At 43.0% G+C, this 26,968-nt stretch overlaps 1 protein-coding gene across 19 annotated transcripts in view; it reads left to right on the top strand.

The window, feature by feature from the left end:
- Window positions 1–26,968, top strand: part of APBB2 (amyloid beta precursor protein binding family B member 2) — a 360,720-nt gene that overhangs the window by 284,920 nt on the left and 48,832 nt on the right. For all 19 annotated transcript variants that reach the window (XM_019640761.1, XM_019640770.1, XM_019640765.1 and 16 more), the window contains 2 exons: window positions 3,993–4,139; window positions 7,560–7,687. In XM_019640761.1, the coding sequence (XP_019496306.1) occupies window positions 3,993–4,139; window positions 7,560–7,687 (275 nt within the window). The remainder of the gene's footprint in view (window positions 1–3,992; window positions 4,140–7,559; window positions 7,688–26,968) is intronic.

Here is a 26,968-nt window from a genome sequence, read left to right as displayed (position 1 = left end):
CTCCACAACTAGATTGAAGAACAAAAAACGACAGCAACTTGTCTGTTCCCCTTTCGCCAATTTCCCAGCACTGTTTCCATCCCCCCAATTCCCCAATAAAAATCTTAAAAAAAAAAATAAATAAAATAAAAAATAAAATCAGGTTGATTAAATGTTGAGCTCTCGCCATACTCTGAAACGAATGTTTATTCCCAGAGCTGATCAGTAAGCATTAATTCCCATGTTTAAGGAAAAGTGATGGTGGTTATAAACCTTCTTGGCCACACGGGGGCAGCACAAGGCAGCACCGGTTGCTCTTTGCTGCTCAATCTTTTGGGACAAAGCAGAGCTCGCTCCTGGTGGAGCTCCGTTATTCCCCATACACCCGTTTGCTTTTATTTTGGTCGCATGGACTTAAGAGCATGGCGAAGCTCTTAAGATCAGAAACTAAATTACAATAGCATGAATGTATAAGGAAAATTACTTAAATTCATTATAACTATATATTTAGGGCTCTTGTCTTTTTATCAGCATGACAAACAATATATTTAATGTACTATCGTAGTGTTAGTTAGCCACTTGCCTTTCTTAGCCAAGAAAAATACTCTTCATTTTTAGTGAGCCAGTTTAGTTTAAAATCCATGTGTTCTTGGACTCAAGGGACAAAAAGCAGCCAGGAATTTTTTTTTACCTTCCTTACTGTTAATAAATTCTTTTGAGTAGCCACAGACTGTAGGAGTCTATAGTAGGCAATTAGAGAAAGTAAAAAAAAAAAAAAAGAAAATTCGTTCCTGGCTTCTAGTTTTAAGGGCATGTGACTATCCCACATTATACTTGTGTCTTAGGTCCACCCAGGATCACCAAGATGCCCTACCCATAAACAGCTGCTGTTGATTTTCAGCCCCTTTCCACTAGGGCATATCTCAATATCCCGTCCAAGCCTATTTCCGTGGAGGCTGACTTCACTGGAATGTTGAGTAAAGCGACTGTAATAATTGTCCAAACTGGGACACTTTGGGGAATAAAAGGAGCTGCTCTTAATAATTTTATCAGAACAGCAAACGTAAACCAGAGTTATCCTGGTGACAATTGAAATGTCTGGTCATGCTAATCACAAATCTTTTGCTCCTTTCATTTTTCCCTTTGATGATTCCAGTGCAGATTTACGTGGCGCTGTATCAGTTTATTCTTTCATTCAAATGTTCATTGAGTGTTTTCTGTGTGCTAGGCTCTCTATCTGTATTTCATTGTTTTCTTCTTTTGAGAACCATCTGCGGTCACTATTGTTATTCCTGTTTTTGCAAATGAAAAAAAAAAATCAGAGCTTTGTAAATTACCTGCCCAAGATCACAGTACCAGCAAATCTGACAGCTCAGATTTGAATCCGCGCTATCTCTACTCTAGAGCCATATGCACTCAAAACTGTACTGATATCACTGACCGTGTCCCCAGGCTTTCTTTATGGGCCTGACCCCATCTGACACTGTCCCTCCAGTAAAGTCTCAGGCATAAAGCAAAGTGGTTAAGCCTGGGTTGAATCCTAGGTCCACCACTTAATAGCCTTGTGCTTCATTGACTTTCCTCATCTATTTTATGGGTACAGTTAGCTTACTATCAACCTCAAAGGGTTGAGGTGAGGATGAAATGAGTTAATACCTTTGACATTCGAAGAATGCTTTGTTTGCTGGGTCAGGTGATAAAACCATGCTGTGCCTATTTTCTGCTATTAAAGTAGGTTGGGATGACATAACTGTTCTCCAAAGCAGAGAGTTTGTATTTTTTGAGGAGGAAGGGGGACATGGAGCTGGTAGGTAACGAGATGGAAATGGCAGGACAAGGGGGTAGATTGTGGCATTATGATTTTACTGACTAGGGATTCTGCTGGGAACCAACAAGAGAGGGAGGTTAGTGAGCTGCACAGTGCTCCCTGGAGGAAGCCGGAATGGGCACTTCCGGGCTCAGACCCGTGAAGTTTGGGGTCTTACCAGAACAAGGAAGATGTGCTGTGGTGTGCACCTGTGACATGTCTGGCATGTCCACCTGGAGAAACTCAGTTAGTCTGGGGCTACGGAAGCAGAGCTGCAGAGGAGCAAGCAGACCAGCTAAGAAACACCTTGGCTGCTGACCAGATGCCAGCCCTCACTTGGTCACAAGCCAGCCCTTGTGCCTGCGGGCGTCCTCTTCACCTTGGAGCAGTGGCACTGCAGCAGATACACACGCCACGTGGAAAGTGAGAGCATCTCCCAGAACCACTGCCCAGGAGACAGGGTCCTGAGGAGCTTTTGCAGTTGTCACAGGGACAACCTTCTCTTTTTGGTGTATTTGTAAACGGCCCCTATGCACCATCAGCTTATGGCAGCTGTTCTGCTCCACGTGGTTATGCAGGCACCTCTGGGTACATGAGGATCCACGCGCACTTTGCTTAAATAGATTGTGTTTGATATTTCCCCCTGAGAAAGTGTGCTTAGCAACTTGGGAAGGAGGCGCCCAACCTGGGTCTGGGGGCTAAGATGGAGAAGATTGGACTAAACTGCATGTGGTCACTTTGGGACAGTTTGCTGCATTTCTTCATTTTATTATGAAGTTCACTTTGGGAAACTTCACCAGATGCTCTTTGAGAGCCAGCCTCTTGGCTGCCACTGAAGTGTAGCATCTTGTCTCCCCCTCCTTTCCTGGGAAGGTGGTCTCTTCCACTGCTGTGCAGCTGGGGAGGGACCCCAGACCACAGGTGAGGATGAGAGGCCCTCGTTCTAGCCACCTGGAAACCCTGGCAGTGAATAGCAAGGCCAATGCTATAGCTCGGGGGTCGGTAAACTTTTGAGACGGAAGAGCCAATCCTGTCCCTCACAACAATTTAAAAATTATTCGAGAGCCATAAAACAAATGAAATCGCTATTATGTGACTAATATCCTTTAAAAATTTTATAAGTGAAACTATGATAGTTTTATTTTCATTTTCAGTTTTACTTCAGAGCCACATGTACGTACCCAAAGAGCTGCATGTGGCTCGCGAGCCACAGTTTGCCGACCCCTGCTCTAGCTGAATTGCTCTCACATGTCCCAGGAATTTTTTTCTTTATACATCTTCGGAATTTTTACTTATTGCAATATGCATGTAATACTTTTTGTATTTAAAAATAATTGAATAGGGCCGGCCGAGTGGCTCAGTTGATTAAGTGCTCACTCAAGAGTTTGAGCTCTGAGCAACAGCGGTTCGAGTCCCTGCCCAAGCTGAGCAGCTGCTGAGCTGCCAACAGGTGGCAGGGTGGCTCAGCTAAAAAAAATAAAAAATAAAAAAATAATAATAATAAAAACTAAAAATAATTAAATAGCTGAACTTTAAAAAGGAAGACAAGGAACATGCTCTCACATAAAATATCTCTAAATGATAATAGAATACATGGAACTTGTGCTTTAAGGTATCTCACAAGTCCACCCATTCTGTAGGCTTCCCAGGATTTGGTTCTAATAACAAATGCTGAAGGACCCGAGACCTCTTAACATAAAGGCACATTTTCCCCCGTTTTCCTTCATTTCTGGGTATTAGAGAATACATTTTGCTTCATTGTTATTAGAAACAAGTGCCTCACATGGATTTAATTCATTGTCTGTCCTATTGTCTTCTAGGGGCTTAGCAAGTAGCAGGTTTCATGGGGTTACATTTCGCACTATGAAAAAACTGCCTTCTAATAGATAAAGGTGCTTAGAAATTGTTATGTCCATTAGCCCTATAATTCTACTTTTAGTAATCTAAGAAAAAAATCGGAACATGCACACCACACATAGAAAGTTAGGCAAGAAGATATTTGTCCCTAATATTCATCCTTAATAGCACAAAAAGTCAATTTAATTTTCCAACAGTAGAGAATTAAAAGAGTAAACATTGATGGCTGAACATTATGTAGCAATTAAAGACTAATTAGGCATACCTTGTAGAAGATTTTAGGGTAAACTGATGTACATTGACCTGTGACCAAAGACTAATTGCATGTTCTCTGAACTTTGTCTTCTAGTGTTTTGCGGTACGCTCTCTGGGATGGGTAGAAATGGCAGAGGAGGACCTCGCCCCTGGGAAAAGTAGCGTTGCTGTCAACAACTGCATCAGGCAGCTCTCTTACTGCAAAAATGACATCCGGGATACAGTCGGCATTTGGGGAGAGGTAAGTAACACGTGGAAATAACTAATGGAAGATTTGGTTACATTATGCTGTGCCCAGAAGAGCCCAGAGCTCTGTAGGGCGTGGCGCTGAGGGGCCATGCAGGTATTTATCAGGTGCATTTTCCCCTAAAGGCAGGTAACGTAGGCAGATGTGTCCCCTGTGATCTGCCTGTTAGCACTGCCAGGTCCTAGTGAGGACGGGGCCCTGGGAGAGAATGTTGCTGAGTGTCTGAATGACAGGGTCTAACCTGGTATCCCCAAGTCCCCAGGGATCCATTGAGGGCCGAGAAACCCCTTAAACTTGCATTCAGAATTGGGCGTGCCCGGATATAAGAGCAGCTTTCTGGGAAGAAGACCCATGGCTCTCTCCAAGTATATCCTCAAAAGGGAATGTGACCCCTATATATACACACAAAGATGTTGATGCCCTGCTCTAAAAGTAGACAAATTACCCTTTATTGCACGTTCTTCTTTATTTACAATCTGAAAATCAACACCGTGCATGAATTTTGGAATCAATATGTTTATATTCTTTCTCACTTTGAACAAAGTAATTCCATGTTGAAATGTTAGTTGAGATCATTTCAGAAAGGAAAGTAATGTTAAAATACCAAATTTGTATAAAAATCACATGAAATGGGAAAAGCCATATTCCTACCATGCTCTGAGACCTGTAGCACAAGCATCTTGGCGGGGTCTTGGAACAGCGCTTGCTATGTGAATCTGCTCCACTCGATCCCTACCTGGTTAACGGAGCCTCTGTTGCCTTTGGGAGGACCAGGTACGGTTTCTAAGATGAACCAGCCCAAAAGAAGTGCATCACCCAGCTCAGTGAAGGGTGACTTGACCTTGCCACAGGTCACATCCTACAAAGCACGTTAACATATCAGGTGATAATGTCAGCCCAAACAAGCCTGTCCGAGTCTGATAGTACCAGTGAACTGTTTGCCATGAAGCAGCTGCACTGAAGGTGGGTGGGTAGATGAGGGGGGCAGGGGATTACCAGGTGGGAGCTGTACAGGGAGCCACTCAGTAGTTGGTCTGGACAAACATCACCTTTAGGCTATAGCCAGTGCTTGATTCCTGGTGGGAAGGGACAGAGAGGAGAAGAACAAGGCACCAAACATCCTTAGACAGCTGTCAGTTATCCCAAAGCACATCAACTGGTTGGCCCCAGAGGTCCTGGGACCTGGTCCTCTCTCGGGTTCCCAGCTCTCCATGGCTCTGTGATCACACAGCTCCTGACCACCGCTGCCTGGTGGCTCCCCACTAAAGGCTGAAGGAAAGGAGCCCAACCTTTAATGGAAGGATGGGTGGAGGACTGCAGCCCACCTCTGTAGCTTGGCTCCTTTTCCTGGCTCTGCCAACCATTGTTCAGCTACTGACCAGTTGCACAGCTTCTTGGAGGCAACTGAATTTCTCCATGACCTGCAACTCCATCATGGTTAATCTGCAAACTGGTTAATTAAGAATTGGCTCTTGGGCCGGCCAAGTGGTGCATTGGTTAAGAGCTGGCTTGGGATGCCAGAGGACCCCAGTTCAGATCCCACATATGAGGGCCAGTAACACTGCCCTGTACAGCGAAGATGCTAAACAACAGCTCGACCTGGAGCTGAGCTGCCGTGAGTCGCCAGCTTTGGCAGGTGGGTTGCCATGGGCTACCGTGTGTAGCCAGCAGCCAGCGTGAGCGGCCAGCGGCTGCAGTGAGCAGCCATTCAGAAGCCGGCGACTGATCTGCCTCTCCCGGGAAGAGCGCAATGATGGTGCCAACTTGGGCCAGTGAAGCAACGTCCTCTACAACTAGACTGAAGAACAAAAGGACAGCAACTTGTCTGTTTCCCTTCCCCCAATTCCCCAATAAAAATCTTTAAAAAAAAAAAAAAGAATTGGCTCTTTGCCTAAGGTCTGGACACAGCTCTGACCTTGAAGTGTCCGCAGACAAAGGCCCACGGCAAGTAGAATGAGCTGCAGTTCCCCCACAGACATGTGGGGGCGCCGTAGGTATGAGGTGGCGGGCAGCTCGGTGCTCCAGGCGCTGTGGAGTCTGCAGTCCATCAGTCTGCACAAGCTGAGTTTTATGCCAGGGCTCTCATCTGAAAATGGCCTCCCCACCCTTTGGGAAGATTTCAGATTGTCCTGGATCTCAGTGGTAGACTCGCAGCTTAAACATTGGCCAGCAGAAGCACTGAAAACCCATGTCTGCCGCCTAAGCAGCAGAGTGTGTGTTCACTCTGAGAACCTTGGATGGGAACCTGAAACATCATTCTCAAAACCAGACCACAGAGTAATTTACATGTCCTACTTTGGGATTTCAAAACCCACCAAGCTAGACCACCTTAACTTCAAGAGTACAGCGTCTGGGTTGACCATGACCTTCAGGAGACAGCCTTTCAGTCATCCAGCCCAGTTTAATAATTTCTTAAAAGTACGCCTGAGGAATTGCAAGGGGAATAAAGTTAAATAGTCTAGCATTCTTGCCCTCAGAGAGCCAACATATTTGAGGAGGCAGAAGACCAAAACCAGAAAAACTAACTAGCAATATAAGAGATGAGAAATTTTGGCCTCCCATTAGGTTGGTATTAACACAACACCCATGCAGCTGAAGGCCTCATAGGTTCTGTCAGACCTCATAGGTTCTGTCAGACCTTGAGCAAGTTATTGGGTTGTCAGAAAAGTCATGACGCATCTTTGCAACGAAAAACATAGAAAAAAATACATTATGACTTTTCCAACAACCCAGTATTTAGCCTTTAAGCCTTTGTTTCCCCATCTGCTAATTGGAAACAATAACAAACCAAGCTCTCAGGGCATGTTGGAGCGTTCATGAACCAACGTACCTTGACTTAAGCATGTGACATAATACTTGAGATGTGATAAAGTCATATAAATGTCAGCTGTGATGGTACTGAGAAATGTCACAGAGCCATGTCCACTATTTGCCAGCCCCATCACACAGACATGCAGTGGTGTAAAAGTTGATAAGAGACAGCCATCATTGTGGGTCTTGGAGGCTGTCCAGGAAATGCCTCGTGGGGTCTGGACAGAGGAGAAGGAATGGGGAGACAAGGGTTATGAGAAAAGGCTGGGCATGGAGTTAGTAAAACACCAGATTCTCCAGCGAACCTGCCATTAGCCTTTTTTTCTTCAAGATTCAGAAATGTAAATAATTAAAAAGAGCCAGCTAGAAAGCAGGCTAGGGACACATTTCAGCAGACTTGGAGAAGGAGAGAGAAATTGGGTATGTGAGGGGAATATAAAAGATTTATGAATATTTTAGTTAGGAGAGGATGTTTCTTAGGAAAACAAATTTTAGAGCCAGTGGGTGGCTTCTTTTGATCATGGAAACGACATTCCTGGGTAGCCACAACATGAGGGTGTATAGCTTCACAAGGAAGATAACATGTTTTCTCCTTGAATCCAGGGAAAAGACATGTACCTGATCCTGGAGAACGACATGCTCAGCCTGGTGGACCCCATGGACCGCACCGTGTTACATGCACAGCCCATCGTGAGCATCCGAGTGTGGGGCGTGGGCCGCGACAATGGCCGGTGAGTGCCTTGGCGTGGTGCGCTCAACTTGTCACCAGTTTGAGCTTAATGCCAAAGTATGGTCTTGCTGTTACGGCACTTCACTGAATATGCAACTTGATAGGAAACTCTCTGTAGAAATGTAAAAAGCTAAAGCATATCTCTCTGTCCCCACCTTCTATGCTACTTCTCTTCCTGGTTTCTGCACCTCAGTGAAGCTTTTGTCAGCTCTGGGTCCTGCCTTCAAGTTCTGCATATTTCTCCTCCTGCTCATCTTCATTCATCTAAGCTCCCAACTCACCCAGGCTCTCTGAATCCCCACCTTCCCCACCCCAGCTTCTCTGCAGTCTATTTTAATCCTCCATTTCATTCAGGCGAGTCTCAGCCATTTCAGACGCCCTCCTACTGGTATTTTCTTCTAAGAGGGCTTGTGTGAAGGGAGAGTTTTACAACCTTCAATCGCCAGCTTTAGATCATTAAGTCACCATAATCAGGAACTTCTGGGGTTTGACGTTGACTAAACTTTTTTAACACTTGAAACATCTGGTCATGGCAAAATTCCATTCAATGGACAATTTTTCTGAAATTCTGAACATTTGTTATTTATAGAAGTGTTTCTTACTTAGATGTGTTGTCAATTTTCTGTTCTCCAGGATGACTGGAAACAAGGAAATTCTGATTTTCAAATACATATTCTAACTAAAAAAGTGGCAGTTATCAGAGACATCATATTTGGATACCATTGTTAAGTAATTTGGCTACATTAAAGGCATTTAATTCTTAAATTATAGTTGATCCTTGAACGACGCAGCTTTGAACTGCGTGGGTTTGCATGTAAGTGGCCCCCAGCAGTTCGAACCAGTGTTGTTCAAGGGTCAACTATATTTTCTACCTGCGGTTGGGAATCCGAGTATGTGAGGGCCAACTTATGTTATAAGTGTATTTGTGACTGCTCAGGTGTTGGGCGCCCCTGACCCCCACATTGTTCAAGGGCTAACTGTATAGTTAATCTTTGGCAACTCTCAAGGTACCTGAGGATGTCTTAGCATTTAGGGATGAGCTGTAGGATGATTAGTTATTGCTTTGCTGAGAATGGACAAGAGCATTGCAAAAGTTGGTGCAAATTGCGGAGACAGAGATGACTCTCCTGGTTCCATTCTTGGGCATCCTGGCTTATTGGGCTGTGTGGTGCACTCTAAAGGGCTCTGCCTTGGCTTATCCCAGCCTTTGTCTACCAAGGCTGGGCATTAGTGGATTTGATAGTCTTTTGATTCAGTTACAAGTCCTAAGCCAGAAAAGAAAATGGTTAAGCATTCACCAGTCAAAGAACAAGCATTTTTGCTGGCACGAGACTCCCATAATGGGTCTGCCCAAGAGAGCTGACTGCTGATTGGATAAACCTTCCTGGGAGCACAGTTGTGTCTTTGAGCTTTTGTAATAGAGTGATGAATGGTGACAGCTGGGACAGGTGCTTTGGGGAAAAATGAGTGGATAGATTATGTGTACACACCTGCCATTCACTTGCTTGGCAGAGCTGTAGCACTGGAGTTGGTGCATTGACATGAATTGATTAATTTTACAAGAGCAATACCTGATGATGTTTGCTCATCATTAAAAATGTTTAGCTGTGATGGAAAGGTGTAAGATGCTTGATCCTTTCCTGGTTCCTGCCCTCCAAGTTTGTGTGTATGCATAATAATTGACAGTGATGGGGACATGGCAAATGTTTAATGAACCTTAGCTCTTGATTTGTTAAAGCAATAGATTCTAGTGGATACAGCTAATTATGTGGCTTCCCTTCAAAGACAGGGTGGGGATATGGGAGGGGCCAGACCCCAGGGAGGTTTCAAGAACAGTTGGTTATTTGATACAGAGGATAAGAGGCTGTTCCAGACACTGTGAGCTCAGTTGTCCTACAAAACAGGAAGAGCCCCCCCCCACCTGCCGCCCCCCAATGATATCAGCGTAAATTAGGTTACATCACCTTGGTTATGTTTTTGAAAGGTGGACTTGGTTACCCGTGTTTTTTAAATCACGTCTTATTCCTACTCGGTGTTAACAGATAGGTGTAATTTAGAAATTCACTCAGGGCTCCATGTGAGCTGTCAGGACCTCAGCAAACTCATGTGATGGTCTGTCCCCTGAGTTTTTATTCCCTAGAAGAAGGGGCCTTTGTATTCCTGCCTTTTTTTTTTTAACTTTCTCTTGCTTTTGATTCTTTTTTTTTTTTTTTACAGCAATTTACAAGAGCAAATTCAATTTGTAATGCTGCAAAGGAAAGGGGTTTTCACTTTGCATGAATAAAACATAAAAGCATTTCATTTTGCTTGTGAAAACCAGCCTATTTCACATTCTCTTTTGTAACTTCCCTTGCTGAGAAAATGGAATCTCTTAGGGAATTTCTTGCTATGGTTAAAATGAAGAAGAAATGTATGTAAACCAGAGGCTTGAAGGGCACAAAATTCTTTCTTGAAATTCCGAGTGCTTCACTAACCCATGTAATTTTAGAATCTACAAAGTCATTTTGGGTTTAGCGTTTTCTTAAGGCTTTCAAGTGGTTTTGATTTGTTCTGAAGAAATTCCTTACAGAGTAAGTTTACCTTGGATGAGGAGGTGATGACTGTGGCAACCCCCCACTGATCCCTAAGGTTGATTCGGAGAAACCGCTTATTATAAAGGAGTTTCAGTCACATCAGTTGTTGATTCTCTGGTGGGTGCTACGGTTGTTGCCTGATGGGGCTGAAGTTTCTGTCTTGTTCCCAAGAGTCATGCCTACTGTTGAAGTTTCTTGGATCACATTTGCATTATTGCCGGGCAGAGGGAGAGCTGCCTCCTCTCTCTGGACTGTTCTGTAGTTTGGTTCCTTTTGATCACAGTGAGATACAGTGAAGGCCCCCAGACATGGAGATTGGTGAAAGGGGTTTCGTGAGAGCCTTATATTTCCAATCAAAGACAGCAGTGGGGAGCGCCCAAACTGACCTGCTTTGCTCCTGTGCTCGTGGAAGGGAGGCCATCCTTGTGGGCCTAAACGGCTGTGGGCCTTAGAGCTGATGTTTTGCCCCTAGTGACTGGGGCAGACAGGGCCACCTCCCATCTCGTCTCTGCCTTTCCACCGCTGGGGTGGGAGGGATTTCAGGGGCCCATGCTGATTCCTGGACACAGCTCTCTTTCTATTCGTTGGGGTCCTGGAAAGAGCTTTATCTCTGTTCTTTTATAGAGGAATCTGAAGCAAGCAACATACTTTCTGAGCATAGGAGACTTTTAACAGGGACTCTCCTTTCCCCTTGTGGCAGATAAGGGGCCATCTTCTGAACACACAGATCCTGTGTACACTGTTCAGCAGTCAGTAAGTGCACTAATCCCACCTGTTTCCCATGAGAAAGAAAAATGGGTGGATGGTGTAGCCAGAGCGTTTCAGACCTCATAAGTGGGATTTTCCCAAGCGGCTTCCATGCAGTGTACCATGGAGCACTGATCAGGTAGGATGTTCATAGACTTTCCTTGAGAAAAGGAAAAGGGTTTAGGGTCATTTGGGAAACTAAGTTAAACAAAGTGCAACAGGCACCTCTGGACCCCCTCGGGGGTTCCTTTTCATGGAAATGCTGTCACATGGATCACACTTTAGGAAGTTCTGCTCCGGTCAGTCAACTCATTAAATTAATGGCAACACTAGATTGCTATTTTTACTTTTAAGAAAAATTAGAATTACTTTTAATAAACAACAATTAATATTATAAGTGGCGACCCCATCAGGCCTGCTGTAATAAAAATAAAATGCCTTCATAATTAATAGCAGCCATCACAGCATTGTGTACAAATGCTTTTTAAAAAGTATGTTTTTTTTCAATTGCACTTGACATTCAGTATTATTAAAGGTACTTTATTAGGCAGGTTAAATGTTGACCCTGTGATATTATCTATGCTTTTATGCTTATAGTTAGTATAGCAAAACCTCTCTTCCTAAAAAGCATTTTATACATCTCTTTTCTGGTTTTGATGAACAATTTTTAATAAAATTGTACCATTTGGTAGATGATTCATAAATTTCCAAGTGAGTTTATCTTTGACTTAATTGTCTCATCTGGTTAATATCTCGGGGAATTTTTACCTAAAAAATATAGTAAGTCTCAGGTGTACTGAGTATTATTTTTTTTTCTGTTCTCTTCTACAAGGATATTCCCAACTGGTTTTTTCCACAAGACCCTGGTTTAAGTTGTTTTAGAAGGCTGTTACCACACATAGTTCATGCTCTTATTTCCCTGCCAGTGTTGTTTTGTTTTAAGGACACTGTTTAAATTGGCACAGGGGTGGAAGGGGGCCTGTTGGGGGAAATACTGGAGTTAATTAGTTAAAATATGCAAAACTTTAACTCATAGGGTTTTAAATTTAAAAAGTGTTTTAGGCACAATGTCTTTCAACCTCTATTTTAGAGATTAGGAGGCTGAGGACAGAAGAGGGTGGTTTACCTTAGCTGACCCATCTAGTTGTTGCAGAGAACAGACTCCCAGTATTTTCCTCTGTCTAAATAGGCCGCTCCTCTGTTAATCCTGACAAGAGATGACGGATAGTCTAAACTGGCCTCAGGTCAGCAAGGAGGCGGGGCTCTACGGTCTGGCCCCTGTCCTTAGGAATCCTGCTTCTTAACTGAGGAGGTAAAACACAGGTGTGAATTGAAAGCAGAGGCTGACAAACAATGGCTAAGAATGGCTTTGCATCTTTAGTGGGTTGTTTCAAAAAAAGAAAAATGAAGAAAGAATACCGATGTTGGGGACCCAGTAAGTATGACTGGCTCTTTACAGAAAGAGCAGTAGAGCAGTAATGCATTCAGGATAGAATGAGGCAACCTTGTGGCTGCTGTAGAAAGCCATTGTGGAAAGGACAAGTCTTTCTGACTCTTTCTCTCCTTTCCCACCTGTGTCTCAGTTCTGCCAGCGTTACTGGGGTACCTGTAAGAACTGCTCAGCCCTGCTGCTGTTCCTAGAGTTAACCTTCTGTGTATTAAATTGTACAGGACAGGCTCCTGCACCAAGTACTCTAAAGTCCACTGGCTAAAATACTAGAGATCACTTCTCCTGGGGCTGTCTGCAGCGAGCAGTGCTGTTCGCGGGGCAGCTGTGTGCCACATGGCCTCAGTCCTTCTAGATGGTTGTTCTGCCATCCCTCCGGTGTCATCCTAGCCTGACCAGGCCAAGGAACTTGTCTCTGCATTGAAGGCCACCTGGAACTTGCATACCTCACATTATGTTCACATTCTGTTCCCATTCCGTTCACATCCTGTTCACATCCTGTTGGCCACACACAGCTGCTAAGGGCTCTGAGAAATGGAGCCAGTTATCAGGCTGCTGTATCTCAGCTCCAAACCCACCTTTCTCTGCTCTGCTTTGTGAGGCCGTGGCTGGGACTCTGCAAAACACATTTCTTCTTCTCTAGTTTGCAGCCTGCTGGGCTCTGACTGGAAGGAGACTGCAAGGCAGGAGGAGGAAGAAGGAACTTGCATCCTGTTTCTAAGAGCATCATCTTGGAAAAGATTCTTCATCACGCCCCTTCTTCAGAGCCACCGGCACAGCTGGCTAACGTGCTCTCTTTAGAGGTCTGGGTCCTCAGCCCCGGGGGCCCTTCCTTCAAGCCTAGAGATCCCGGCACCCGCCAAGCAGGGCTTCTCTTCAGTGTCAGAGGTTTTGCTCCCTGGGGCTCCACCTTCAACCTTCTAAGTTTCAATAATTCCCACCTCTGCCCTCTGTTCCCTCACCCTTTAGGTCACAGCCCCACCTTGCAATTGCTGCCTTCACGATAATCTCTCCACGTCCCCTTTTGGCCATTTTAGTTTCCTACTTAGGATTCTGTAGGTGATTTCCTCTCTGGTCAAGTAACCGGTGTGGTTTCTGTCTGCTGCCTGTACTCTCCCTGGCTGACCTTTCAGCTGAATTAGCGCTGCCTAAGAGAGGCAGCCACTTACCCAGAGTGCAGAGGGCACCTGCCATAGGGAGAGTATTCCGGAGAGCTGCTTGTTGGAGCAAGCGCGTGAATGTGGTTGTCCTTTCAATTTAGCTACGCCACGCTGCGGGTAACACAACAGCCCTTGTGCCAAGGACACTCTTTCTAAATTGGTAGAAGTTGTCAGAGATAAAGGGCAGTCCTGTTTTAGGTGACAGGGATTTGGAAATAGTGGGCCTCTTGGTTTTTGAGCTAACTTGAAAGTTATGTCTATTTTTGCTTTGCCATTGTTTCTTTTCCCAGGAGTCATGGGGGTGAAGTGGGGAGGGGGGACTCCATATGGAGGGTGGAGAGCTTCCTAATGACATCTAGTCGAAGGGTTCTCCTAGACAGACAGTAATAAAAGATTGATGGTGTTCCAAGGTCTGCTGATAAAAGTTTAATCTAGAGGATGTGCTGTCTTGCCTCAGGGAGAAAGATCTTCAGGGAGAACACTATAATTCTTTCCCTATGCCACAATGTTACCTTGACCTCTGGAGTTAATTTCTCTTCAGTACAGCCCCATGATAAGCAGAGGCATTGGGATTTACTTGACCATTTTGCTGATTTACACTGTAGTTATATTTTATCTCTTTAGGAGTGGCTTCCTTGCCTTCTATTCATCATTCTGGGATGCTTGCTAATACTTTCAGCTTAGAATAACCTTTGAGGGAAGGCATTGTAAGTAATTGACCAGCAAAAGTTTCCCTCAAAGGAATGTGTGGAGGCATTTTCAGGCAGATCTTTCATGGCGACGCCGTCCCTGTTGGTGAATATATGAAGATGACAGCGTCTTCTGAAGATCGCGTCATCCATTTTGCTAACTGATTCAGCGCGTAGTCCAGCACTCCTCATAAGCATGTTTTAGCACCAGCCCGTGAAGTGTGGAGGCTTGAGGGTGTCGTGTCAAGAGAGAGAGCAGGGGATTCGGGTGCTGATCCTGAACAACCTCCATCTCGCTCTCCCAACCTTGTTGTTCAGCTTTTATGGAGGTTCCATTACACAGGCATGGTTGGTTAAATAATTGACCGTTGGTGATTAACTCAAGCTCAAGCCCTCTCGCCTCCCTGGAAGTCTGAGGTGAGACTGAAAGACCAAATATATAATTCTTATTATATGACAATATCACAGTTTGTCACTGAAGAAGACAGATTTGAGAACATCAGGTGGAACTCAAGGAGTCTTATCAGGTCCAATTATTTCAAGTTTTTGAGCTAGAATTGGGCAACAGAAGGAACACTGGAGTAGGAATCCCACCATTTGCTTTTAATCATGGTTCTTTCCTTGCAGTTATGTTGGGGCCACTTAGTGTCCCAACCTCTACATCTGCAATGGAGGTCATTGCTGGGAAGGCAGAGATGTGGAGGTGCTTTCATAGAAGCATCATACATTGTCCGCAGTGGTACTATTTTTATGAAGTTAGTAAAATTTTCTTGAGATATTGCCCTGGGTCAACTGTAACATATTATTAAAAATTGAGAGAAATTTAAACACATGGGAGGTTAGCATTATTCTGTCTTTGACTTTAAATATCTAAAAATTGTCCAATATTGGTTCCTTGTCTGTCTTGACTGATGTGTTGATCTCTCTTAAAGGCTCATGTTGATATTTAGAGCCCCCCAACCCACCTACCCAAAATAGCTTTGCATTTTTCTAACCCTCTTATGAAGCCAGACTTGGTGTGTAAGTATCACCACCATGAATGAAATCCTTGGAATGAATGGTGCTTGGAGGAGTGATTTTTTAATGGAGAAAAGTGAGAATTTATGAAAATTACCCTATGATGAGTTTTCAGCCCAGTCACTTGGGTTCTGTGGCTTCCTGCTGCTGTCATAAATGTGTCAGCGTGAGCTGCATCGGCTTCTCATGTTTCTGTTCTCCTCCCACTCGCTGGCCTCTCTCTTTAGGCAAGAAGACCATCGGGTTACATTCCCTGCGCTACCTCTTAGCAGCACACAACCTTTTGGGGGCAGGCACATGTCTCATGTTTCCTTCTTATAACTTCAACTAGGAATTCTTTTCTTCTAGACTATTCCCCAAAAAGTACCTTGGGGGAACTGCTGTTTAGAAAAGGGAATAAAGAAGAGAAAGAGAATAAAAAAACAGGAATTAAGATATTAAAGTCAAGATCCTCCAGCAAGGACCCAATTTCTGAGGGTAAAAGTCCTGGGAGCAGAATTATGGTCACAGCGACCAGAGGACAGAAATACCAAATCAGACTTTGGGCCAAATGAAAAGAAGTGAGTCAAATAGATCATTTAAAATGGGAAGAATAAACCTGTCTCCAAATAGAAAGGGTAAATCTGTCTCAACCCAGGAAGACTCATTTAGACTATAAATAAAGGAACACCAAGTGGGTGACAGACCGGATCTAGCACCATTCGCATATCTAGAGAAGTGGAGGGGGTAGGAGGGGGAATAAGAGATATCAAATCTAGAACATGTTGTCATTCAGATATTTTACACCAGGAACTTGCCAAACAGAAAGAAGTGTTGGAAAGTGCTGGAGTAGAACAGGTTGGGGTAGCGGTGCACAATTACAGGCTCTAAAGGAGAGTGGGGGGGTGGGGGTGGGGGGCTTAGTACAGGGCCTACAGACATGGTGCACAAACTTGTGAGTAATGGTGATGGAGGGTGGCCACTAGCAAGCCAATCAGATGTGGCTGCCTTTCTCTCTGCTGACAATGCCTTGTGCTTCTAATTGCTTCTCTCTATGCCTAGTCACCTACCCTGTCTTGCCAAGTCTACCCCTTTCCATGAGCTGCATTTTCAAGAGCTCCTTTTTTCCTGCACAGAGCACCGTGGTCCATTGGGATCCACCCTCAGGCAGGGCTCATGGGCCCGTGCCCTGTCCCCTGAGCTGCCCAGCCCAGGATGTGACAGATCATGATAGAGTTAAAAGTCCCTTTGTTACTGGAAGATCATTCATGGCTCCTGCCTCTTGATCCCTAAATTCTTTCCTGCCACCCCCTTACAGGGGTGCACATTTGTTGGAAACAAAGCCAGAAAAATTTAAATCTCAATCTTTCACTCAGTAGAGCCAGATGTTTCTATGTGGGCACTGAACCCAAGTCTGTCTCAGGAAGCACACTAAACAGGGAATAATTCCTGTGAGTAAAGTTCTGCAGGCATTTTACATGCAGCACCCACAGAGGCAGCAGTACCATTTTAATTTTTTTTAGAGTCAGCCTTTGTTGGATTACCAAATCTGTGAAATAGATATTTAGTTGAAATTGAAAGTATCCAGTCCCCCACCCCAACCCCTCACCCTCTGGCCCCAGCCCCTCAGCAGCCTTCACACCCCATGTGCCTTTGGATATAACTGGAATGGAGATCGGGATAAGGATAAGAGGGCACAAGTCATTCCTAAATCTGCAAGCAACTGTCTGAAGTCCAAAGAACTCAGCACTCCATTTCGGCTACCCTTTGAAAGAAAGTTCTGAATACCACGAGGTCATAGATAGTGTATATGACCCCTACGTGGCTAACCCAGGTTACATTTGCTCTTAGTTTAGTGACAGCTATCTGCTGGAATGCCAAAACAAATCTGTTAGACTCAGTATGGTCAAAACTGAGAGTAACATCTTTATACACTCACACAGCTAACCCCATGTTCCAAGTTATTCATTCTCCTATGTTCTAGATCTATGCATCCTTTCACTCGTTTCTGTATGCATGCATGCATTCACTCAACTCCTGCTGAGCCCATTGTGGTTAATGGCTCTGCCATCTGATGAGCTGCACAAGTCAACAACTTGGGGGTCCCGCTACCCTACCTGTATGCAGGGAGAGGTCAGCCCTAATGATTCTGTCTCCTTAGTACTCAGGTCAAAATATAATTCATAAAAAATTGAAAACAGACTCTCATATATGCAGTAAGTAATAAGCAAAACTGGTGAATATATAAATAAATTGTGATATATCCATGCAGTGGATATCCACTCAACAATAAAAAGGAATCAGCTATTGATATATACAACACAGCTGATTCTCAGAAGAATTGTGCTAAGTGAAAGAAGCCAACCCCTCCCCCCCCCAAAAAAAAGGGTATGTACTGTATGGTTTTATTTATATAAAATTCTAGGAAATGCAAGGTAAACTAATCTATACTGATACAAAGCAGATCAGTGGTTACCTGGGGCGGACCGAAGGCAGGGATTATAAAGAGGCAAGAGGAATCTTTAGAAATTATAGATATAGTCACTGTCTTGATTGTGGTGATAGTTTCACAGATGTATACATGTCAAACTGTATATTTTAAATATACGCAGTTTATTGTATGTGAATTATACCTCAATAAGGCTGTTTGAAAGTATAATTTTAAAAATATATAATGATTAACATGTCAAAGATTTATTTAACTCATTATTGAGAGAACCAGCAGAACACCAAAGTCAATTCAAAGGAATATAGGAAACTGAAAATCTTCCAGAATTGATAACCAAGCCATCAGGAAGCACATGCGCTTTCAAGAGTCACCAAGAGGGGCTGGCCAAGTGGCATGTTTGTTAAGAGTTGGCTTGGGACGCCAGCTCTGAGCAGCAGGGCCCCAGTTTGGATCCCACATGAGGGCCAGTGACACTGCGCCCTCTACAGCTAAGATGGTGAACAACAGCTCGACCTGGAGCTGGGCTGCCATGAGTCAGTCGCCAGCAACGGGCGTAGGCTGCTGGCATGCACTTTCGTGAGCTGCCGTGAGTGGCCATCTGATGGCCGGCAAGTGACTGCCTCACCCGGGAAGAGCGCAATGATAATACCAACATAGGCCAGTGAGGCGACATCCTCCACAACTAGACTGAAAAACAAAAGGACAACAACTTGTCTGTTCCCCTTACCCAATTCCCCAATGCTGTTCCCCTCCCCCAATTCCCCAATAAAATCTTTAAAAAAAAGTCACCAAGAACCTCAAGCAGGAGGAATTAAATACACACACACACACACACACACACACACACACACACACACACACACACCTACACCTCTGCCTAGGCACATCATAAAGAAAGTCCTAACAGCCAGAGGAAAAATGTTATACTGACAATAAAATCTTCAACTTTGGGGTTACCTTCCCCCCCCCCCGTCGAAAGTTACAGAAATTATTTGCAACTTATTAATCTTCTACAAATATACAACTAATTTTGCAGAATCTGAGCCCTAATTACTAGTAAAAAGTCATACAGAGATCCATTTCCCTAGAACTGGGCTGTCCATCACAGCAGCCACTGGTCACACTTGAAATGTGGTGAGTCTGAATTGAGATGTGCTGTAAAGTTAAAAATACACACCAGAATTCAAAGACATTGTGCAAAAAAAGAATGTAAAATATCTCATAGCAGCATTTTATATTCATTACATGTTGAACAATGATATTTTGGACATTAGATTTAAAAATATAGTATTAAAATTCATTTCGCTTGCTTCTTTTTCCTTTTTTGAAAAATGTGACTACTAGAACATTTTCTGTAACCTGTGTGTGGCTTGCGTTATATTTCTGTTGGACAGCACAGCACTAGAGAATTAAGCAATCCTTAGAAGGATTAAATATTGTTAAATATTGCTCCACTATGACATTGAAAAGCACACAGTTCTACTTTTGCTTTTTTTCAAGTTTGGATCATTTTCCTACCTCTTCTTACACTTGTCTCTCCGCTCCAACCTCTACCCCCCATCCTCTCTCTCCACCCCCTATTGCTCCCTTGCAAATAACCTGCCAACTACAACCCAGGTAATCTTTCTGACAGGTAAATACATGTTGTTCCCCACTGCTTACAGGATGGAGACCAGACCCCGTGGTTGGACACATGGGGTCTCACCACCCCTGCCTGCTGCTCCAGCCGCCTCTCCCCAGCTCCCCCACCTCCTGTGCAGCACGGTGATCAAGTGCATGTACCCAGCTGCAGTGGGTTTTGCCTTCACCTTGCAGCTCCCTCACCCTGGCCTGCCTTTCCCTGCCTCCTCATAAAACCTTTATGTTTCCTTCAATTGAACCAACTATTTCCTCTTTGGAGGCACAGCCTGTGGAAACTTATCCCCGAACCCCTTTACTTGATGTAAATTTCAGGTGTACAACATTAGGTTAGATGCCTGCATACTCTATTTCATGTTTACCACCCAAAGTCTAGTTTCCTTCCATCACCATATATTTGTCATTCTGTTGTCAGGATCTATGAGTTTTTGTTTCCTTAGTTCATTTGTTACTTTTTTGTTTTATAGTCCATGTATGAATAAAATCATACGGTTCTTGTCCTTTGCCATCTGACTTATTTCACTTAATGTATAATATCCTATAATAAATTTCATGTCGCAAATGGCACTATTTCATCTTTTTTGTGGCTGAATAGCATTCCATTGTATGTAGGTTTACATACTACATGGAAGGAAGCTTTATTTTACTTGCTGATTATTTCTATGTTTACCCACATGAAAATAACTTTTGCAAAGATATTTACTAGATTTTTAAAAACTTGTGTGAAATATCACATTCTTTCTAGTCATCTATTTTTCTTTGTCATTGGTTTTCAAACTTTTTTCTTAACCCATAAGAAATACAGTTTATGATGTGACCTGATTTTCTCCCTACCCACCCTCCTCTCTCCTTCTCTCTCTCTGTCTCCTTTACTCACATATAACTAACAAAAATTTCACACAGTACTTATCTTCTCTATGTGCTCTTCCCTTTGGTTGTTTTTTTCTTTGCTACTATATTTATTTAACTTTGTAAATGCTGCTTATTACCACTAATTGGTCATAGTTTGAATAGCACTCATCTTGGTTAATTTTTCCAAAAAATTTTTGAGCCGGACACTCTTCCAGCTTAATAACTGGTATATAAAGAAAAAAAGATCCCATAGTCACATAATTTCTGGAAACACATATGCAGCATCCTGCACTCAGAGAGAGTCCCGAATTCACAGCTTACCTGTCGAAGGCTCCTCCAGTTAACACTTTGTGAGCATAAAACTCCTTATTTGCTTCACACCAAAGAACTTCCAGAGCATCAGCATTTCTGGGGTCTGCCAGGTTAGAAGACACTAAAGAACACTGATCTAGGGATAGTGAATGAAAACTCGTATGTCAAGTTCTATTATAACAAAGCTAAATTTTTAGACTTTTTTATTTGTTTAATACTTCACCCTCCATGTCTTCACTGAAAAGTGGTGTATTCTTATGAGTATAGCTTTCATTGCAGCCAGTGAATATTGTCTCTCTTTACGAATTTGGTTAACGGTGATAATTGCATAGTTTATCATGTTTCCCTTTTTTGCCAGGAAGTTTCAAGGTAAATTAAATCATCAGTTGCAGTAATAATATTAGGTTGAACCATACGACTGCCCATTTTAAGGATCAGAAGTGGTTGAATGTGGTTTAAATAAATATTTAGCCTAGTTAATTTACAGAATTACTTATATTTGGTTTTAAATTTTACTTTTCTGATTTAAGACCCTCATAGAATGTGTGTCTTTTATTGTAAATCACTTAACTCTTTTGGGAAGCAAATTCTTTTGGGATATAAATTTTAATAACCTGAATCCATCTGTAATGCCTCATTAACCAATAGGGTGTTTAAAATACAGATATTTTGTCTGACTTCTCTATTATTCAGTAATTGGGAAATGCTACACATTGTGCAACAGGAGTATTTTGAGGGTTTTTTTTTTGTAAAATTCCTGAGTGGCTAAAAACACCAACATTAAAAATATATCTCTACAGTCAGTATTTATTGACCGATCCAGATGACATCTGTGGCATTGGACATGAATTAGAGAATCATAGTGTCGCAGAAACTACCGCAGCCCCAAAGGGTACTTGCTTACCAAAGTACTTTTCTCCACCACCAGGGACCCCATTACAAAGATAAGCAGCTATTACTGAAAGCATTACATCTAGTGGATGGTGTGGACTTTCTTAATATATTTCCCCCACAAATTCAGTGGCCTAGAGTAATTATCTGTGCCCCTTCCTTGACTAAAGGGAATGTTTTGATTTATCTCTATATAGCTTCTCACTAAATAGTTGCTTTGTCTTTGGAAGATATTAAAAAAAAAACCTAATCATATTCATTAAATTCACTAAGTCAAAGGTTGAAAATAAAGGGAGGGAAATTTGTTTTTAATTAAAGATAAGGTTTAATATGTCTGTACTGTACAAATGAGAGTGCTGCTTAAAAAAAAAGATGGTCTATATCTTGTCTTTAAATATTTGTTCACTTTTAATCAGAATGTTGTTCATCATTCTCTTAGGCCTTGGAACTACACTATTAGAACAGATTACACCAAAGAATTACATTAATCAGGGTAGGTGGAGAATAGAAATGGCTGTCATCATCTAGGGGGACACCATCTTTTTTTTAAAAAAAGGTTTATAATTATAATTTAACCATAATTGTACATGTGTGTTTAAGTGATCTGTCAAGTTGGCTTTTTTCATGCTCAAGGTCACATTATCTCATTCCTACCTTAGGGTGTCAAGCTATGGAATTTCTTTTCTTCTTCCTTCTTCCTCTATTTTACGGTCCCATCTATCACTGTGGGAATTAATTAGACGCTCATGTATTAAGTTCCCGTCATGTGTCAGCCCCTGTGCTTGGCACCAAGGATGTAGCTATAAACAAGAACTTCATGGTCCCTGCCCTCACAGGGTACTAAGTGGAATTTAAGTAATTGCATGAGTCCTTGGGTCCATGTAGCACTTTGTAACAGAACTACCAAGCCCTCTACAAGTGTTAATATGGTATTGCTGTCCTATGGCTTCAATCATGTCCCACCTCTTCTGTTACCCTTTCTACCTCCATTTGTATCAGTCTGCACTGGCTAGGTTATGCTGCAGTAACAAACAAAAGGCTCAGTAGTCTAAAACAACTCATTCTGCCAAATGTCCATGGCAGGTTGGCTGCAGGCACGGCTCCTTGTAGTAGTAGCCCTCATTCTGCATCCAAGGCCAATGATGCAGTTACTATGGAGACTAGCCATGGTGGCAGGACCAAAAGATGCGCTTACTCTTAAAACTTCTGCCTGGAAACAACACTTAAATACTTTTGCTCACATTTCATTAGCCAAAGCAAGTTATCTGACCAAGCCTGACCTGGGGTTGGGGAAATATTCTCCTCCTCTAGGAAGAGGGCCAGATATTCACTCTACTGCCCTCTAATCTCTTTGACCTCTTTTTATCTCTGTAGTCATGTAGATCTTATTGGAACTTAATCTTTTCAACCTTGTGTTATTACTTAACGTTGTAGATATATCTGCCTCCCCAGTAAGGTTACAGATTCCTTAACAGCTAGCACCATGTCATATATGTCCTTGTATGTGACTCAACATGATGCTGTCCTTATATTAGGTGCTTAAAAATGCTTTTGATTGTATCAAGGAGAGAATGAAGGGAGAATAATCAGAATTGTTGCCATGTTTTCATATAATGCTTTATAGTTTACCAAGGGTCTATGCACACGACCTCCTTTAACCTTTTCAGAGACTAAATGACATATTATTATGCCTTTTGCAGATCAGGAAAGTGAGACCCAGCACTTTCACATGACTTGTTCAGTGTTGCACAAAACAAAAACGTGATTGACCTATATCTGAAATCATGAATTCTAAGCCCTGGACCAGTGCTTTTCCTACCCTTTTAGTTGTTAATATGAACACCCCATTTATTTTCATGTGCTGAGGATCTCACAGGGAAAGAAGAAAGCTTCAGAAAAGGAGTTGAAAGCCCCTGAACAGGATGGGGGTATATTTCCTGGTATTTGGATCCCAGCAAAGCTGAGGGAGCGCACAGCATCCATTCTCAGCTTGGATTCAGCAGATCACTGTTACCAGGCTGTCGGAAAAGTCATGACGTATTTTTTCTATATTTTTCATTGCAAAAATGCGCCATGACTTTTCCAACAACCCAGTAGTTTCCTGTGGCTGCTGTAACATATTACCGCAAATTTGCTGGCTTAAAACAACAAAAGTGTATTCTCTCATAGTCTGGAGGCCAGAAGTTGAACATTCCTTTCAGTAAACTTAAATCAAGGTGTTGGCAGGGCCCGCTCCCTCTGGAGGCCCTAGGGAAGAATGTCCAATGTCCCCTGCCTCTTCCAATTGTCTGGTTGCCAGTGTTCTTTGGCTGTGGTCGGCACCCCAGTCGGGGCGTCCTCTGTACATAACCTTCTCTTTTGTGTGTGCGATCTCCCTCTGCCTTTCCCTTATCGGGACATTTTAAAATTAGAGCCCACCATATAATCCAGTAGAGTATCCCCATGTCAAAATTGTCAACTCAATCACGTCTGCAAGACCCTTTTTTCTTATGACATTTATGACTTCCAGGGATTAGGACCTGATACCTTTGGGACCATTTTTCAGCGTATACAGTCAGGATGGTGGGAACTTCCTCTGCTACCCCAGCTCTTTTCTCCTGTGCTCTGTTCCTCTGTCCTCCTCCTCCAGCTCTCTCCCCTCTGGGTACAGATGATGTGGTATCTTAGAAGGACCTTTGGAGTCCAACATGCCCTCAGTGGATTCCTGGATCTGCCTCTCGGCTGTGCGACCCCTAGCGAGTGAGCTCACTCTGAGCCTTGGTGTCCTCCTGTGGAGAAATGGGGGCTTTTGAACCTCCATGCAGCTTGGTGTGAGATACTAAATGAGAGCAGGCCTGGTATGGGCACCTGGCAGAGAACCTCGCCCCTCCTGCTGCACTGTCCCTCACTCAGGCTCTCCCCGGGCTGCAGGCAGAGGGTGCTGCCCATTGAGATTCCTAGAGCACCTCCTCCCATTTTTGTTTCTCAGCGAAGTTGAAAACACACAATGTTTATTAAATAATTAATCATCCTTTCCTAGAAGGGTTATTTCATTTCATGGGTGAGCAGTTTCCTGCCAGAGAACTATGTCTTCCTCCAGAATGATGTATAACATGATTTGGTATCTACGTTTTTAGACACTTGGATGTTTTTTCTCTCTTCCATTTAAACTTGAAGGTAGCATAGTGCGTATTCATTTGCACTTTGTTCCTTTTAAGAGATGCACATGTGCATAATGGGTTGACCTCATATTTTTCCATTTCTAAAGCAATGTGTAGAGCCTATATGAGTGCACATAAATTCCAGTAAATTTTAGCATTTACTAAACACTAAGTATTTAGTAATAAATACTATAGGTAATAAACCTTCACAGCATTAAGACTATAAAGAAAAAGTAACAAATATATCATTGGCAAGGAGACTAATACAAAGGTATAAACCAAAAATAACCAATGCCATTTTTTTTTCCTAAAAAATGTTTGTGATTTTCACATACATTCACTGTCTACCTTCAGAATCAAAAATTCTGGTCTAGTTTGTTTATAAAGCAGTCCCTTAGACATCTGCCTTATTTTTAGGATATTTTGATCCTAATGCTAGAATAGTGAGTAGGGGTTACTCTCCGTCTCTGACCTAATGACATTAGAGAAGAGCGATGAAACCAAAACCAGGCTTGGTGAAGAGTTCTGTGATCTGTTAGTTATGTCCGCCATGGCCATGGACCAGAATGGCAAAGGTATGACACAGCATGACTGATGAACAACTAATTATTAGAATGCACTTCACCTAGAACCTCACAGAAATTGCCCCCAGAGTCATCAGTTAACAATAACTTTTACACAGGAAAGGTTAAAACTGGGGGGGGGGAAATGTGAAATATTGAATACTCTCAATAACATCATAGCTGAAGTTCAGTAGTTTCTTGGAAAACATCTATTGAAGGAAGAAAAGAAGGAAAGAATTGTTTCCCTTGAAATCTGTGACCATGGTCACAAAGGGAAAACTCATTTTCAGGACCTGCTTGTGAATCAGAAGGGCTCTGAGTTTGTAGCCACTCTGGCACAGTGTGGTATGCCGTGTTCAGAATGCCCAACAACACCAGTACATGGTACATTCATTTGAGGATAAACAGCATAAATGTGGTTTTCTAGTAGTAAATATTTCAAGCATTTGCATTGTCTAACAACAGACACATAGTGCTTGCAACAATGTGGCATTTTTGTTTTGTTCGCCATGCACATCTCTGGAAGAAAGAAAATTTTAAAGTTTGAATTCCAGCCCTGGCACTATTTTATGGGTTCTTGGGCAAGTTATATAACCCTCTCTGTACCTCATTTTCCTCATCAGATAATAACATTGCCTCCCTCCTAGGAGTAAATGGGTTACTCTTGCTAAGAGTTGAGAACAGTGTCTGGCACATATCTAATAGGTGCACTAGTCCCTTTGCCCTCCCTTCCATTTCTCATCCTCCCTTGCTGGCTTCTGACCCCTGCAGGCTATGTTTCCAGACTGGGTTTGGCCACTAGGAGGCGCTGAAGGCTGGAGGAAGGAAAAGCCAGTGTTCCTCTCTCTTCTGGGCCTCCTGGCTGTGACTCTCCTGGGTGGCCTTGACCCCGGGGCCCTGGTTCTACCACCTCCTCCCTTGGGACCTTCAGCCTGGGGGTGGTAGGTTGCTTCCTGCTGCTGCTAATCTTTGAGTTCCTCACTGTCTCCTATTTGCTTATTAACTCTTCCATCACCCATGTCACTAATTCCATTAAATGTCGTGTTTCAAATATTTAGAACAGTTTTCGTTTTCCTGGTTGTGCCCAGACTGATAAAGACTAGGTAAGCGTTTACTGTCGTTATTGTGATTGCTGCTGTTGTCCACATTGTCTCATATACTTCAGAGGAAACTGAAGAAAACTGACCCTCAGGAGGTGAAGTGAGTTAACCAGAATCCTACACCTCATGGGTGACAGATCCCAGCATAAAACCCATTTCACTAAATCTCTCCTTCTACCAGCCTCCGGGTGGGCTGGTACCTTCAACTGTAATTACTCTGAATTTACAGTGTATTGTCTTTTGTTTTCGGATTTCCACATCTGGGAAGATCCGTCTTCTTGGACATGTACTGAGAAAACAGCCATCCTAACAGCCGGTGATTGCTTTTGGAGTCACATACTAAAAAGTTGGGATTGACCTCAGACCTCATGGTGTTCTTCCACAGTGGAGGGTGGAGGTGTTAATGATCATTGTACAAGGAACAGAAAACAATTTGAGTGATCTTAAGCCAAAGAGGATTTGATTGTCTTCTAGAACCCTGAAAGCAGCAAGCAGGGTGGCCAAGCCTTGAGGACAGAACAGGGCCTGAAGTAGTGTCAGGATGAACTTCTGTTTTTCACATCTGTTCTTGGCTTCATTCTTTTCTCTGCTTCATATGGTAGAAAATGACTGTGTACATTTCTTTTCCAACCAGTCTAAGAGTGTAGTCTCTCAATTCCAAATTCCTGAGGGAACAGACCCTCACCCACCAGAGCAGGAAGGTGTCAACCAGGGGCCTGCTATTG

The sequence above is a fragment of the Hipposideros armiger genome, unplaced genomic scaffold (assembly GCF_001890085.2).
Source record: "Hipposideros armiger isolate ML-2016 unplaced genomic scaffold, ASM189008v1 scaffold_53, whole genome shotgun sequence".
In the NCBI taxonomy this organism is placed as follows: Eukaryota; Metazoa; Chordata; class Mammalia; order Chiroptera; family Hipposideridae; genus Hipposideros; species Hipposideros armiger.
This window is presented reverse-complemented; position numbering and strand designations above follow the sequence as displayed.